Source organism: Suncus etruscus, chromosome 10 (assembly GCF_024139225.1).
Source record: "Suncus etruscus isolate mSunEtr1 chromosome 10, mSunEtr1.pri.cur, whole genome shotgun sequence".
Taxonomy (NCBI): Eukaryota; Metazoa; Chordata; class Mammalia; order Eulipotyphla; family Soricidae; genus Suncus; species Suncus etruscus.
The window spans coordinates 108,502,002-108,517,253 of NC_064857.1; the positions used below are offsets into that span (position 1 = coordinate 108,502,002).

General features: G+C 40.6%; 1 protein-coding gene across 4 annotated transcripts in view; it reads left to right on the top strand.

The window, feature by feature from the left end:
• The window catches only part of AMPH (amphiphysin), a 280,138-nt gene that overhangs the window by 155,066 nt on the left and 109,820 nt on the right, over positions 1-15,252 (top strand). For all 4 annotated transcript variants that reach the window (XM_049781869.1, XM_049781870.1, XM_049781871.1 and 1 more), the window contains exons 6-7: positions 12,213-12,320; positions 14,891-14,976. In XM_049781869.1, the coding sequence (XP_049637826.1) occupies positions 12,213-12,320; positions 14,891-14,976 (194 nt within the window). The remainder of the gene's footprint in view (positions 1-12,212; positions 12,321-14,890; positions 14,977-15,252) is intronic.

The window sequence follows — 15,252 nt, forward strand, 5'->3', positions numbered from 1 at the left end:
TGGAGACTCTGCAGGTAGAGCAATCAGCACTCTGCCTGGAAACCCCCACATCCAGCCATTTCTTACTCACTCACTGGCTCGCTGGGTAGCTCCCAAATGTAGTTTCTTTGGGGTTCGCTTCCCAGGGCTCTGAGGAGAGCTTCCAGAGTTCAGAAAGACAGAGAAGAGTAGGACAGGGCTCCCTTCAGGTGCTCAGTTTCTGGTTCGCTGGGTAGCTTCCAAATATAATTTCTTTGGGGTTCGCTTCCCAGGGCTCTGAGGAGAGCTTCCAGAGTTCAGGAAAGACAGAGAAGGGTAGGACAGGGCTCCCTTCTGGTGCTCAGTTCCTCAGAAGAAGCACAGCCCGGTGGAGACTCTGCAGGTAGAGCAATCAGCACTCTGCCTGGAAACCCCCACATGCAGCCATTTCTCACCCACTCACTGGCTCGCTGGGTAGCTCCCGAATGTAGTTTCTTTGGGGTTCACTTCCCAGGGCTCTGAGGAGAGCTTCCAGAGTTCAGGAAAGACAGAGAAGAGTAGGACAGGGCTCCCTTCCGGTGCTCAGTTTCCTCAGAAGAAGCACAGCCGGGTGGAGACTCTGCAGGTAGAGCAATCAGCACTCTGCCTGGAAACCCCCACATGCAGCCATTTCTCACTCACTCACTGGCTCGCTGGGTAGCTCCCAAATGTAGTTTCTTTGGGGTTCGCTTCCCAGGGCTCTGAGGAGAGCTTCCAGAGTTCAGGAAAGACAGAAGGGTAGGACAGGGCTCCCTTCTGGTGCTCAGTTCCTCAGAAGAAGCACAGCCCAGTGGAGACTCTGCAGGTAGAGCAATCAGCACTCTGCCTGGAAACCCCCACATGCAGCCATTTCTCACCCACTCACTGGCTCGCTGGGTAGCTCCCGAATGTAGTTTCTTTGGGGTTTGCTTCCCAGGGCTCTGAGGAGAGCTTCCAGAGTTCAGGAAAGACAGAGAAGAGTAGGACAGGGCTCCCTTCAGGTGCTCAGTTTCTGGTTCGCTGGGTAGCTTCCAAATGTAGTTTCTTTGGGGTTCGCTTCCCAGGGCTCTGAGGAGAGCTTCCAGAGTTCAGGAAAGACAGAGAAGGGTAGGACAGGGCTCCCTTCTGGTGCTCAGTTCCTCAGAAGAAGCACAGCCCGGTGGAGACTCTGCAGGTAGAGCAATCAGCACTCTGCCTGGAAACCCCCACCTGCAGCCATTTCTCACTCACTCACTGGCTCGCTGGGTAGCTCCCGAATGTAGTTTCTTTGGAGTTAGCTTCCCAGGGCTCTGAGGAGAGCTTCCAGAGTTCAGGAAAGACAGAGAAGAGTAGGACAGGGCTCCCTTCCGGTGCTCAGTTTCCTCAGAAGAAGCACAGCCCGGTGTAGAGTCTGCAGGTAGAGCAGTCAGCACTCTGCCTGGAAACCCCCACATGCAGCCATTTCTCACTCACTCACTGGCTCGCTGGGTAGCTTCCGAATGTAGTTTCTTTGGGGTTAGCTTCCCAGGGCTCTGAGGAGAGCTTCCAGAGTTCAGGAAAGACAGAGAAGGGTAGGACAGGGCTCCCTTCCGGTGCTCAGTTCCTCAGAAGAAGCACAGCCCGGTGGAGATTCTGCAGGTAGAGCAGTCAGCACTCTGCCTGGAAACCCCCACCTGCAGCCATTTCTCACTCACTCACTGGCTCGCTGGGTAGCTTCCGAATGTAGTTTCTTTGGGGTTCGCTTCCCAGGGCTCTGAGGAGAGCTTCCAGAGTTCAGGAAAGACAGAGAAGGGTAGGACAGGGCTCCCTTCCGGTGCTCAGTTCCTCAGAAGAAGCACAGCCCGGTGGAGATTCTGCAGGTAGAGCAATCAGCACTCTGCCTGGAAACCCCCACCTGCAGCCATTTCTCACTCACTCACTGGCCACAATAATGTCTTTAGTTTGTTTTTAAAACTCATATATGCATGAGACTCTTCTGTGTTTATCTCTCTCCCTCTGACTTATTTCACTCAGCATAATAGTTTCCATGTACATCCATGTATAGGGAAATTTTATGACTTCATTTCTCCAATGGCTGCATAATATTCCATTGTGTATATGTACCATAGTTTCTTTAGCCATTCATCTGTTGAAGGGCATCTTGGTTGTTTCCAGAGTCTTGCTATGGTAAATAGTGTTGTAGACGTCTTACGTCTCAGTAATTCTCGTGGGTCATAGTCCTTTCATCGGAGGAAAACGGGTAACAAGAGCAGATGAATATGAAATATGAAATAATGATACCACATGCAGTATGTGTGGGGTCTACAGGTTTCTAGCAGGAGTGCGACAAGTTTAATTTTTTGAGCAGGAAAATTTATAGGGGTAAAATTAGCCACAGGTGGAGAATAATTGTAATCACAAAGCCTAGTACAACAATGACAATACCTAAGCAATGGGCGTGACTAAAAATTCTGTTACAAGAGAGAAGGTCACACAACTCAAGGTAACTCCTTCCTTGCAAGCTTACTTTAAAAGCAAAAATCAGGATTAGTAGGAAATATCTAGAAACTTGGTCTTTCTAGGCTGGACTCTATTGTTTTAGAGGTTAAATGAAGGGAGGTACCAAATCCCCAGGAGCTTCCCTATTTCTAAAGGAGGGTCTAAAGTCAAAATCTGTATTCTGGTTACGCCCTTGATTAGCAGAAACTGCAGCTGCAAAGGACATATTTGAAAAGGAGAGAAAAATTGTCTTTTCTTTTAGGGCTGACTATATCCAGAAAAAGGAGTTCTCAAATAAACTTTGGTGCTGGAATTTCTGGGCCAAATTATTTGATAGAGGTCAATATTTTGCCTGATATAAACAAAGGAGAGATAGTCAGATACTGGCTGAAAATGTAATGTCAGGCGTCTCTTTGGAAATTCCTCAACCATCCACGCAGGCGAAAAAGGCATCCACAGCGGGCCTTTTGAGGAACCCCATGGGGGTTAAATTAGTTCTACCCACCAGGAAAATCTGAGGATGCATCTGGTGGGCTGAGCCCCCCCTAAAAACTTAGGCATGCCCTGACAAAATAGTGCTGCAATAAATATAGGTGTGAGGAAGGGATTTTTGAATTGTAATTTTTTGTTCCTAGGATATATCCCTAGGAGTGTTATAGTTGGATCATATGGGTGCTCAGTTTCCAGTCTTTTTAAGGAATCTCAAACAGATGGGAATATATTAAGCTGAGAAGCTTCCAGATCTCAAAGGAAATAGTTCCTAGAATGAGAGAAACTATTCATGCAAAACCCATCAGATAAGGGGCTAATATTGAAAATATACAAGGTACTGACAGAACTCAACAAGAAAAATAATCTAACCCCATCAAAAGATGGGGAGAAAAAGCGAACAGACACTTCCTCAAAGAAGAAAGACAAATGGCCAAAAGACACATGAAAAATGCTCCACGTCACTAATCATCAGGGAGATGCAAATTAAAACAACTATGAGGTACACCTCATGCCACAGAGACTGGCAAACATCACAAAGAACAATCAGTGTTGGCGAGGATGTGGAGAGAAAGGAACTCTTATTCACTGCTGGTGGGAATGCTGTCCAGTCCAGCCTTTGACTCCCATTTTTATTTAGAGGTCTAGCTTTTCAATTCTATTAATAATAGAGTTTCAGGCACATGATGTTCTTTGTTTGCTTCTTTGTTTGGGAACCCCTCCCAGCAATGTTCAGAATTTCTTCCTTGCTCTGCACTCAGGAATCATTCCTGATGGTGCTTGGGAGATGCTATGCCATGGGTCCTCAAACTTTTTTCCCATTATGAAACTAAGATTTATTTCATTTTTTAAAAAATAATAGCTTTATTTTATATCACTATAATTACAAAAATGATTGTAGTTGGCTTTTAGTCATAAAAAGAACACCCCCATTCACCAGTGCAACATTCCCCCACCAATGCTCCCTCTTCCCCCACCCTCTGCCTGGAATTCTACTTCTCTCACTCATTAACATTGTCATGATAGTTGTTAGTGTAGTTTTTCCCCTAACCACACTTACCACTCTTTGTGGTGAGCTTCATATTGTGAGCCAGTCATTCTGGCCCTCATTTCTATTGTCTCTGGGCATTATTAAAATGATTTCCTTAATTTTTCTTAAAACCCATAGATGAGTGAGAATATTTTGTGTGTTTCTCTCTCCCTCTGACTTATTTCACTCAGCATAATAAATTTCATGTATATCATGTTTAGGAAAATTTCATGGCTTCATCTCTCCTGATGGCTGCATAATATTCCATTGTGTATATATACCAGTTTCTTTAGCCATTCATTTGTTGAAGGACATCTTGGTTGTTTCCAGAGTGTGGCTATTGTAAATAGTGCTGCAATGAATATAGGCGTAAGGAAGACTTTTTTTGTATTGTGGGTATAGCTGGATCATATGGGAGTTCCATTTCTGTTTTTTTGAGGAATCTCTATATTGTTTTCCATAAAGGCTGGACTCAATGACATTCCCACCAGCAGTGAATGAGAATTCCTTTCCCCCCAAATCCCCTTTAGCACTGATTGTTCTTGTTCTTTGTGATGTGAGTCACTGATGTTCTAACATGACACCAACCTCCATAGTCAGCTTCCTTCTCTAAAGACTCAAGTTCCCCTTCTAACACCCACTGCTATTCTTCCATGGAGAGTCATTATTTTTATGATTTAATTGTTATAATTTGTGTCACATGTTTATAATAGTGTTAAACTTATGACTTTATGTATATAGTCATCTCACTTCTTTACCATCAAAGTTCCCAAGACTCCATCAGTGTCCTTCCATTGCATCAATCCCTTCATCCATTCTCCCTCCTACCTCACTTGGCAGTCTAAAATCAGTAACCCAGGGCCCAAGACTTTGTTCTCATTGATGCCTTCCTTGTTTCTCCATATACCAATAATAAGTGATGCAACTATCTAGCATTAGTCTTTCTCTGTCTCAGGTGGTGTAGCAAAGCAGTTCCATCCAGGTTACAATTACTGGCATGTGGCCAGAGTGATGGCACAGCGGTAGGGCATCTGCCTTGCAAATGACTGACCCAGGACGGAGCATGGTTTGATTCCTTGGTGTCCCATATGCCCTTCAAGCCAGGAATGATTTTTGAGTTCATAGCAAAGAGTGACCCTGAGCATCATTGGGTGTGCCCCCCCCAAAAACAACAAACAAACAAAAACAATTAACGGCATGATTTTATCTTTTCTTTTGGCTGTTTGATCATGGATAGTTACCACAATTTCTTTATTAATTTTTCTGTTGTTGAAAATTTGGGTTTTTCCATTTTCTAGCTAATATACAAAGTACACAATAAACATGGGTGTGCACCTTTTAGGGTTCATGGTTTGATATTTGTGGGTTAGATATCAAGAAGTAATCAAAAACATTTAAATAAAATTTTAATATTTTCTATGGAGACTTCACAAGACAATATTCCCACCAACAGCAAACAAGGGTTCCTTTTTCATTACATCCCTGACAATTCTGTTTGTTTCTAGACTTTTTAAATGCTATTCTCATTGGTGTGATGTGCTCATTCTGTCATTCTGATTTATATTTCCCTGATAATAAGTGAAAACAAGTTCTTCTCATATGCACATTGGCTGTTGTTAAATCTTATTTGTGTAAACCATCTGTTTACCTCATAAATAATGGGGAGCCATTATTTTGGAAAAGTTCATTAAATTTATGTTCCTGCTACTTGTGATTGCTAAATATTTTAGATATCAGTGCTATAACTGATGTTCTATGTGAAGTGTTTTCCTTTTCTGTAAGATATCCTTAGTTTGGAACTTCCAGCCCTTCTCTCTTTTGTCTCTGAAAATTATTGCAAGAATGTCTTTCATTTTTCTTAAAACCCATAGATGAGTGAGACTATTAAGCTCACCACAAAGAGTGATGAGTGTAGTTAGAGAAATAACTACATTGAAAACTATCCTAACAATGTGAATGAATGAGGGAAGTAGAAAGCCTGTCTAGAGTACAGGTGGGGATGGGGTAGGGAAGAGGGAGATTTGGGACATTGGTGATGGGAATGTTGCACTGGTGAAGGGGAGTATTCTTTACATGACTGAAACCCAACCACAATCATGTTTGTAATCAAGGTGTTTAAATAAAGATGCTAATTAAAAAAAAAAGATATCCTTAGTTTAGTCCAGGATTTTATTGCTATACAGAACCTTTTTGATTTGTGAAGTCTTGCTTGACTCTAGTTTTCTTTGTTCTCTCTGCCAAATAATAAAATCATTGAAAACAGCAGTAATATAAATGATATTAGTTGCCTCATCCCACACAGCATAATTAGTGTTTGTTAACACATTCTGTGATTTGGGGCCAACAGCACTGTACACATACATAATTAAATCAGACTAAACATGTCATTCTGTGGGTCTACAATCCCAGGAAACAAATTTTAATGATGGATTTTAATGTGGGAATTCTAATAGGCAACAAAATTCCTTATTATAACTGTTGCATAACTGTATTGTAATTGAATATATCAATCTTTTTTAATATTTACATTTTTAAATTACCTGAGAGGCTTGAATATCATCATTTCAGTGCTTTAAAATTCAGAGGAAATAGTTTAGAAGGCTGAAGCACATATTCTGAACTTAGGAGTTCCAGATTCGGTTTTCAGCATGTCATTAAACACCACTGGAACTCGCACCCCATGAACCAATAAACAAAAAAGAATTCCCTGCTGTAAAATTATAAGGCTGCATCTATTTGCCTGTAGGAAACATGCTTTGGGCTAATTTTGACAGACATTCATGCTAAATGACAGTCATACCTATGATTGACAGTCAAGCCTGTGTTAGGCATTTTGTCTTCATATATGTAGCATTTATGAAGCAAAATAGCTCCAGTCATCTCATTTTGGAACATTGTTCATTGCATGGTAACTTGATCTTCATAAAACATATTCCAAATGAAACATAGGGGAATAAGGGAAAGCTTTTTCCCCCTGATTGAAAATTACAAAGCAGTTTAAAGCTTATCTAAATCATTCATATGATATATATACCCATAATATGACTTTGCCAAGCAAATGCAAGGACACATTTGAAGGGCTGGAGAGATAGTACAGCAGGTAGAGCATTTGCTTTGGATATGGCCACCTGGAATTTGATTCCTGGCATCCCATATTGCTCCTCCCCAACTACCATCAGTGCACTACTGAGCATAGCAACCAAACCTCCCCACAAAATACCCCTGTATTGGAAAACTAGTTATGTTTCAGAAATGAAAATGTAGTATCACAACAAAAAGAATGATCTTAGGATTTTAGTGACCTGAGATTTGAAAATTTGCCATACTCTCAAGGAACATTCAATTATGGACATAATTAAACAGAAAAATTTCTCTGTTGACACATAGAGATTGAAGTAAGATAATAATGGATATCAGCTAGATTTTTTTATTTGTTCCATGTCATGAAGATGATTTCAGTAGAACTTTTCACTAGGGAATTCTCTTTTCAGGATCTTTGGTTGCATTCAGGCACAAAGACCTTCCAATTACTGAACCATCTTTATTCCAGCAGTTTAAAATATTATCATTTATGAGCGATATCCTTGAAGAGAAATAAATATTTGTCTTGGCATCTTTTTTAACCAGCATCATGGAAAGAGGCTGAAGCAATAGTTCTGCTTTATAAAGTTGGATTTAGAATATTAGCATATTTAGACATGGCAAACAGTTGGGGAACTAGCAGTGTTTCACACGAGGAGAAAATAACTTGGAATTTGAAAGTAGATAAGAAAACATTTTTAATAATTTGAAGATTTTTACCCTGTGGGAAAAGAATACGCTTGATTTACTACTTGTGTCTTAAGTGTATGGAAGCTAGAAGTAGATGAAGACTTACCACTTCATCAAGCCAGTGCTGAGTGACTGTGTACTGAATGAGGGATTGAGTTAATGGCCATTAATAACACCATGTAGAGAGAATTTTCAAAGCAGGGGACATAATGAACTTCTTTTAATGCTGTTAAAATCAACGTGCTCTTATGCACAAAGAACCTGAGGCAAATTTCCAGATTATTACTGCAGCCTATCGAGAGGGATATTGAGTACCATTCATGAGGGAAGAAAGTGTCTTTTCCTGCTGTGATTGGCAGGGTATCTGGGGTTATGGTTTTATGTTGTAGCACTGATGTCTGAAAATCAGTGTTATAATAAATGTCAACTTGTCACCAATGCAAGCAGGCTTACAGTTGTAAGCAGTGATTGTAAAATGTAGCTTGATTCTATCTTCGTGGCCATGCATGAGCAACTGAGCGTAGCAGGTGTCAAAATGAATTCAAAATTGGGGCCATTATTGAAGCAAAAGTAGAATGTATTATTTTCTTTACTGCATGAAGCCAGTGCAGAATAAGGATCCTGAAGAAATTTTAACTAACCTGCTTCCTACTCGATTAGTAAAATTTGGATAAACAAGAATTGTACCCTTTAGGGTCAGAGAGTCACTCAGGACAGGAGTGCCTGCCTCCCATGTACAGGATTCAAGTTTAACCCTGATACTACATATTCACCCTCCTGTGGCTGCCCTAGCATTGCCTGGCAAAGCCTCGGTGGCTTCTGAGCACCACCAAGGTGGCCTGCAAAGCCCCAAACACCACTGGACCCACAGAGCACAATTACCAACCTGCTCTTGCATTGAACTGACTAGCTTGGTTTGCCAAATATCAAGAAAGAGGCCTTTGTTCACTAACCACTGTTTGGGAGCCCCAATAAAATAATTGTCTCATTTCATAATAAAAGCTAAGCTCTATTAACTTTATTCTTAAGAGATTATTTTCAACTTCCCCAATGTGAAGGAAATAAGGGGATTTGTTTTTTCACTACAAACATAAATGTGTACAACAAAATGCGTGACAGTCTACAGCACATTCAGTTGTGCCCTGTGATTGATGTGACAGTTCCACAGAAAAAAAATGAGTTCTATTACTTACTTATTTTCAGATGAGCAATTTCTCTCCCAGCACATTGTTCCAAACCTTATTCTCAAGCTTGGAAGTGACTGACTTTTGGCTTTTTAAAAAAATACACTTAGTTTATTTTAATTCTTAAATTTTTTTTTGATTTTGGGGTCACAGTGGTGCTCACCCTGACTATGCATTCAGAGATCACTTCTGGAGGACTTGGGGGACCCAAGTGGATCGAACCTAGGATCGAACCTAGGTAAGACAGTTGCCCTACTGCTATACTATTGCCTGGGCCTCAAATACATTTTTAAAGAGCCTAATAAAATCTGCTTTTTAGTTGAAATAAAAAAGACCCTCCCCATAAACAAATATGTCCATACATATATAAGCTTTTATCCTCATATACACTCAGACATACACACATTCACACGTATGCATGACCAAGTCCAAGCAGTCCAGAGCTGCTTCTGGTTTGCATCTGGTCACACAGGCCCCCTTCTTCTAGAACAGTAGTTTTTGAAGTTAACAGATATTTTCTGAGAAACCATGAGTTTTCCACCTCACAGCATACAGTGCCTGTCTCTTGAAACTTCACTCTGCCCTTCTTGAGCTAATTTATATCATACTGTAAGCAAGTGTATTATGTCATATAGGCTTAGCACTTCCTATCAATCTGAAGATATGGCCCCATAGCCCCATAGGGGAAAGTGACAGAGATAGGAAGTGATGAAATGAGAGTAACTCTGTCCGCAGGACCCCAATAGCAGTCCCAAAATGTGTGATGAGGAAGAGCATGGTAGTCGAATAATGAATCTGCCAGAGAGACATGGGGGTTCTTAGGGAGAAGGGTAACTCAAACAGGGCTGGGGAGCAGGGAGATCATATAGGGGTTACTGTGCTGGCCTTGCATATGACTGAACCTGCTTCCATCTCAACATACATGGTCCCCTAATGAAGTACCAAGAGTAGCCCCTAAGTACTGTGAGACCTCAGTGCATGAAGCAGGGCAGGACAGAGAGACCATGAAGAGCATTAGAATTTAGAATAAAATTCAAGTTTAAGAATAAGAGGCGCTGGCCCTGCTCTCACCCCCAGGTGGCGCCCTCTTGATATTTTTGTCCCCTGGGCATGTTCTTTTGTCTCTACTCTTAACACTTTTTGTTTTGTTTTTGTTTTTGTTTTGGGCCACACCCCGTGAAGCTCAGGGGTTACTCCTGGCTATGCACTCATAAATCCCTCCTGGGACGCTGGGGGATCGAACTGTGGTCCGTCCTAGGTTAGTGCTTGCAAGGCAGACGCCTTACCTCTAGCGTCACTGCTCCGGCCCTCTTAACACTTTTTTGAATGAAGGCTGATATCTGCTTCATCTTTGCATGGATTTTCTGAACAATTTTAGATAATTTAGGTGAAACTCATTCAACTTGAAATTCCCCACTGTAAATTGAGCATCTCTGATGTAGAATTCTATGAATATCTGTAAGTCATAGACATCTAGGTTATTATCTAGGTTGTTCTTCTTATATCAAGTTTAAGTTTTCTCAGTGTCTTCTAACAGTGATTTTCAGTATTATGCTAGCTGGATATCTTGATCACTAAGGAATCTTTTCAAAAAGAAATGAAGCCCGGAGTTCAGTAGCTAGAGCACTTGCTTTGCTTCAGGAGGCTCTGTTTGATGCCCAGATGTGTTCCCTGAGCACTGAACTGGGAGTAATTGCTGAGTATTATGGGTTATGTTTTCCAAACAGATAAGCACCATCTGTTAGATGCTTGAATCCTGCCTCAGATTAATTAAATCAGTGTTTCTTGGTGGTGGGGTGGGGGCAGAGAGATAGCACAGCACAGCTGTAGGCCATTCACCTTGCATGCAGCCGACCTGAGAAGAACCCGGTTCAATTCCCAGCATCCCATATGGTTCCCTAGCCAGCCAGGGGCGATTTCTGAGTGCATAGCTAGGAGTAACCCCTTATCGCCCCTGGGTGTGGCCCAGAAATCAATCAAACAATAAGTAAATAAAATTTAAAAAACAAGGAATCTCTTGGTGGAAACCAGGATTAGAATATTTTATACTGCTTGCTTATTAGCTATATTGTTTATGCCAGTTTAATTTTTAGGGTCCACCTTACAGTTTCTAATAAGCATTTCAGTGAGTACTAGTGAAACTACCTAGAGTGGTCATTTCACAATATGTATGTTATGATGTATTATAAAAACGAATGTCAGTTATATCTCAACTAAACAATGCTTCCTGCTTTTGTCTCTAGACCCGTGTGTATTTGTCATCCATTTTTTGATATTTTGTACAATTCTTAGTACATTGTTTTCTACTTGGCTCTCCATTTTCTTGGATCTTATCAAGAAATTGGGAGTAAATGAAATATTGTTTAACTTTGGCTTTTATAATTTAGTTCACTCATTTCATGTTGCCTGTCAGGAGCCAATGGTGACTTCATTCACCTGCACTGCCAGGAAGTGTCAATTTCTGAACATTCTCATAGCGTCTAGTCTGGGCCCAAGGAAAGATGCCCTAAAGCAGGGGTCTCAAACTCAATTGACCTGGGGGCCACAGGAGGCAAAGTCGGGGCGATCCTTGAGTGCAAAGTCAGTAGTAAGCCTTGAACATTGGGGGGTGTGACCCAAACAACTAAAACAAAACAAAACGAAATAAAGATTCCTTTAGGGCAGGGCCACAAAATGTTGTACGGAGGGCCGCAAAGGGCCTGCAGGCCGCGAGTTTGAGACCCCTGCCCTAGAGTCACAATTTTCTCTAGTGTCTCAGACACCCGATCATTCCAGACTGACATATCACCTTAGATTAGCCTTTAATGACTTTAAAATTCCAACTAATCTCTTATTATTTTATATGGCAGCCACAACATTTGACAGTTAACTTACAGAGGTAAAATGGTTTGAATCTCTACTCAAAAAAAAAATAAAGCTATAGTTTTATAGTTTTCTACTATCTTTAGAACTGAATAAATATTTATAATAAAGGTTCTCAGAGAATACATCTCCATCCATCTATGTTTACCTGCTCCCTTCAGTTTGTTAATCAATTCTATAATTGTTTTTTTGTTTTGTTGGTCACAAATTTGCTGTCAAGTCTTCATATTTAACCTTATTGTGAGAAGTGCAGATATTACCTGAGTAGTTTTCACATAAAGGATTGAAGTGTAGTTTCCCAGGGCCTTTCCCTGTTGAAATTATGGTTCACCTCAGCACACAGTAAGGTACTCAGTTACTGTAGCTGGGGAAACATTTAATAGTGGAACACAGAATGGCTGACCATTGTCTCTTGCTGAGTGCATGTCTTTCCCTTTTGACAGAATCGCATTGCGAAGCGCAGCAGGAAGCTGGTGGACTATGATAGTGCACGGCACCATCTCGAGGCTTTGCAGAGCTCCAAGAGGAAGGATGAAAGCCGCATTTCTAAGGTTAGGCTTGTCTCCACTGTTCTCCCTAGAATCTGTACTTAAGGTGACTTTGTTTTATAAAGTTCAATATTTGGTTTTTCAAAGGCAACTGAGATCAGGACAGAATTGCAACTGAAATTGGTGTTTGTTATCTGCTTTCCATCTTTTTTTAATTAACACTAGGTTTTTCACATTCTAGAACTCACAAGAGTAACATTGGTTCAGATATCTTGATCAGGATGAACTTTGATCTCCAATAATACTGCAGGATATTTTCAAAAAGATCCTATTTTTGCCCTGCACTTCATTTTGTGGCTGTGTTCAATACTTGATGCTAATGTGAAAATTCAAGTTTGAAACACACAGATACGATGATTTAATAGTAGAGAAGAGCCATTTCTAGCATTTATTTTCTTTTCAAGTGTAGGGGTATTGGGTCTCACCGGGCAGTGCTCAGGGCTTTCTCCTGGCTCTGGATTCCTGGCAATTCTTGGGCAACCATATGGAGTACCAGAATTAAACCCAACTTGGTTAAATATAAGGCAAGCACTCTACGTGCTGTACTTTTCTTTGGCCCCATATAACATTCTTTTTCTTTTAGAAACTCATTTAGTATTTGACCAGCCATTTATGGATGCCAACTGGCTGACAACATCCATCCAACTACTTCTTTTGGCTTCCATTATTGCCGCCTCCTGTCTTTGAACTCACAGAAGCATCTTTCCGCATCACATATTAAGAATTTTGTCTTTAATGCTTTTAAAAATTTTTTTAAAATATCTTTAAGTACCATGTTTGTAGTTGGTTTTCAGTCATAAAAAGTATAGCCCCCCTTCACCAGTGCAACCGTCTCATAAACAATGCCCCACATCTTCCCGCTCAATGCCCTGCCTGTCTTTGACACAGGCATTCTATGTTATTATGATAGTTGTTGGTGTAGTTATTTCTCTAACTGCACTCACCGATCATTGTGGTAAGCTTCATATCATGGGTTAGGTCAGTGATGGCTAACCTTTTTGAGCCCGAATCCCAAATTGCCACAATGGCCAGCCCGGCCCTTTTGCCAGGTGAGCTGCATGCAAAGCAGACACCAGCACACTTGCCTCCTGCAGCACCGTATATCTTAATTGCAGACCTTCCTGTGTGCCAGCTGCAAGGCCTTTCTTTGCATGCCACCATTGGCACACGTGCCATAGGTTCGCTCTCGAGGGGCTAATCCTTCCAAACCTCATCTCTATTGACTCTGGGTATTATTACCATACTGATTTTTTATTTTTCTTAAATTGTCTGTGTCTGTCTCTTTCCCTCTGACTCATTTCACTCAGCATAATAGTTTCCATGTTCATCAATGTATAGGAAAATATCATGACTTCATTTTTTCTGATAGCTGCATAGTATTCTATTGTGTAAATGTACCAGATTTTGTAGCCATATTCATCTGTTGTCAGGCATGTGGCTTGTGTCTAGATTCTGGCTATTGTAACTAGAGCTGCAATGAACATAGGGATGCAGAGGGTATTTTTTGCATTGTGTTTTTGTGTTAATAGGGTATATTTCTAGGAGTGATATTGCTGGATCAGATCTAATGCTTACATCTCTCAGTAACCTTCATTGCCTGCAGAAGAATATCTGAATTCCTCAGCACAGCATATGTTGCCTTCACAGATTGGCTGTTAAAATTCACCTCTCTATATGTACCAGTTTTCAAGGTTTTCTAAACATCTTTTTCTTAGCAGCCACCATTATAGTTCACCTTCATTCAAGACCACAAGATGCCTGGTACCATGTCTATTAATTCCTGTGGCTTTAGTAATCACACATTGCTACCTTCATTTGGGGTGATGGTGGGATAAAGGGGTTGGGTCCTACCCAGGGTTGAGTCCCATCCAGTTATATCTAGGCTTTATTTTTGACTCTGCTGTAGTAACTCCTGGAGAAGTTCGGGAAACCATATTGTTATGGGAATAGAAACTAGGTCCACCACATGAAAGGCAAGTGCATTGATTCCTCTGTTTTATGGATTATGTGTCTGAGGTCAAAAGTAACAGCTTTTGATTGGTTTACATGGTTAGTAAGTTGGAAATAAAACCCAAGGAAAACCACTATTATGCATTATAGTATATCCTTTATCCCCCTTTATAAATCATGCACTGAATATTCAAAATTTAGCAAGTTAAAATATAACCTTCATTGTGGAATGATCGGTTTTCTTTACCACCTGTCTGCTGAGAGAATGCATCAACAACAGATAAGATTTACCTCATATTGTCATTTTTGCACTTTCAAATTGTACATTTCTTATGATGAGTATCCCTATTCTGAATCCGAAGTAGAGCAACATAGAGCAACATGTGTATGTGAATCTTCCAGAGAACATGGCAGTGATCATTATTGTCATTAGTTTCCCTGTTTTACTAATATTTAAATATTTTGCTATTATTGAAAAAATATTGTATATTTTAACCATAGTTCTCTCTTTCTCAAACTATAAAGCTTCTCCTGTTTTATATGGCATGTGTTATTGTTACACATCAAATGGTTGTGATTATTTGCCATTATTTAGTGTAAAACATGCCTTATGTCATTTCTAGGCAGAAGAAGAATTTCAGAAAGCACAAAAAGTGTTTGAAGAGTTTAATGTTGACTTACAGGAAGAATTACCATCACTATGGTCAAGGTAAAAGTGTTTCTGTCTGGGTTATATGTGTCACTTTTAGAAGTACAAAGATAGTCTGTCTCCTTTATCTTGTGTCTACCTTCTCTGATGTTTCATAGCCAATCAATAGAAGTGTCCTATATGAAAAGGAAACTGGGAAAATTTCCTGGGTAGGAAATGAACACTGATGAAGGGATGGGTATTTGAACATTATATGACTGAAATTCAATAGTCAACAAAATGTTAACACTATATCTCATGGTGAAGGTGGGGTGGGGAGGAGGGAGATGTGGGACA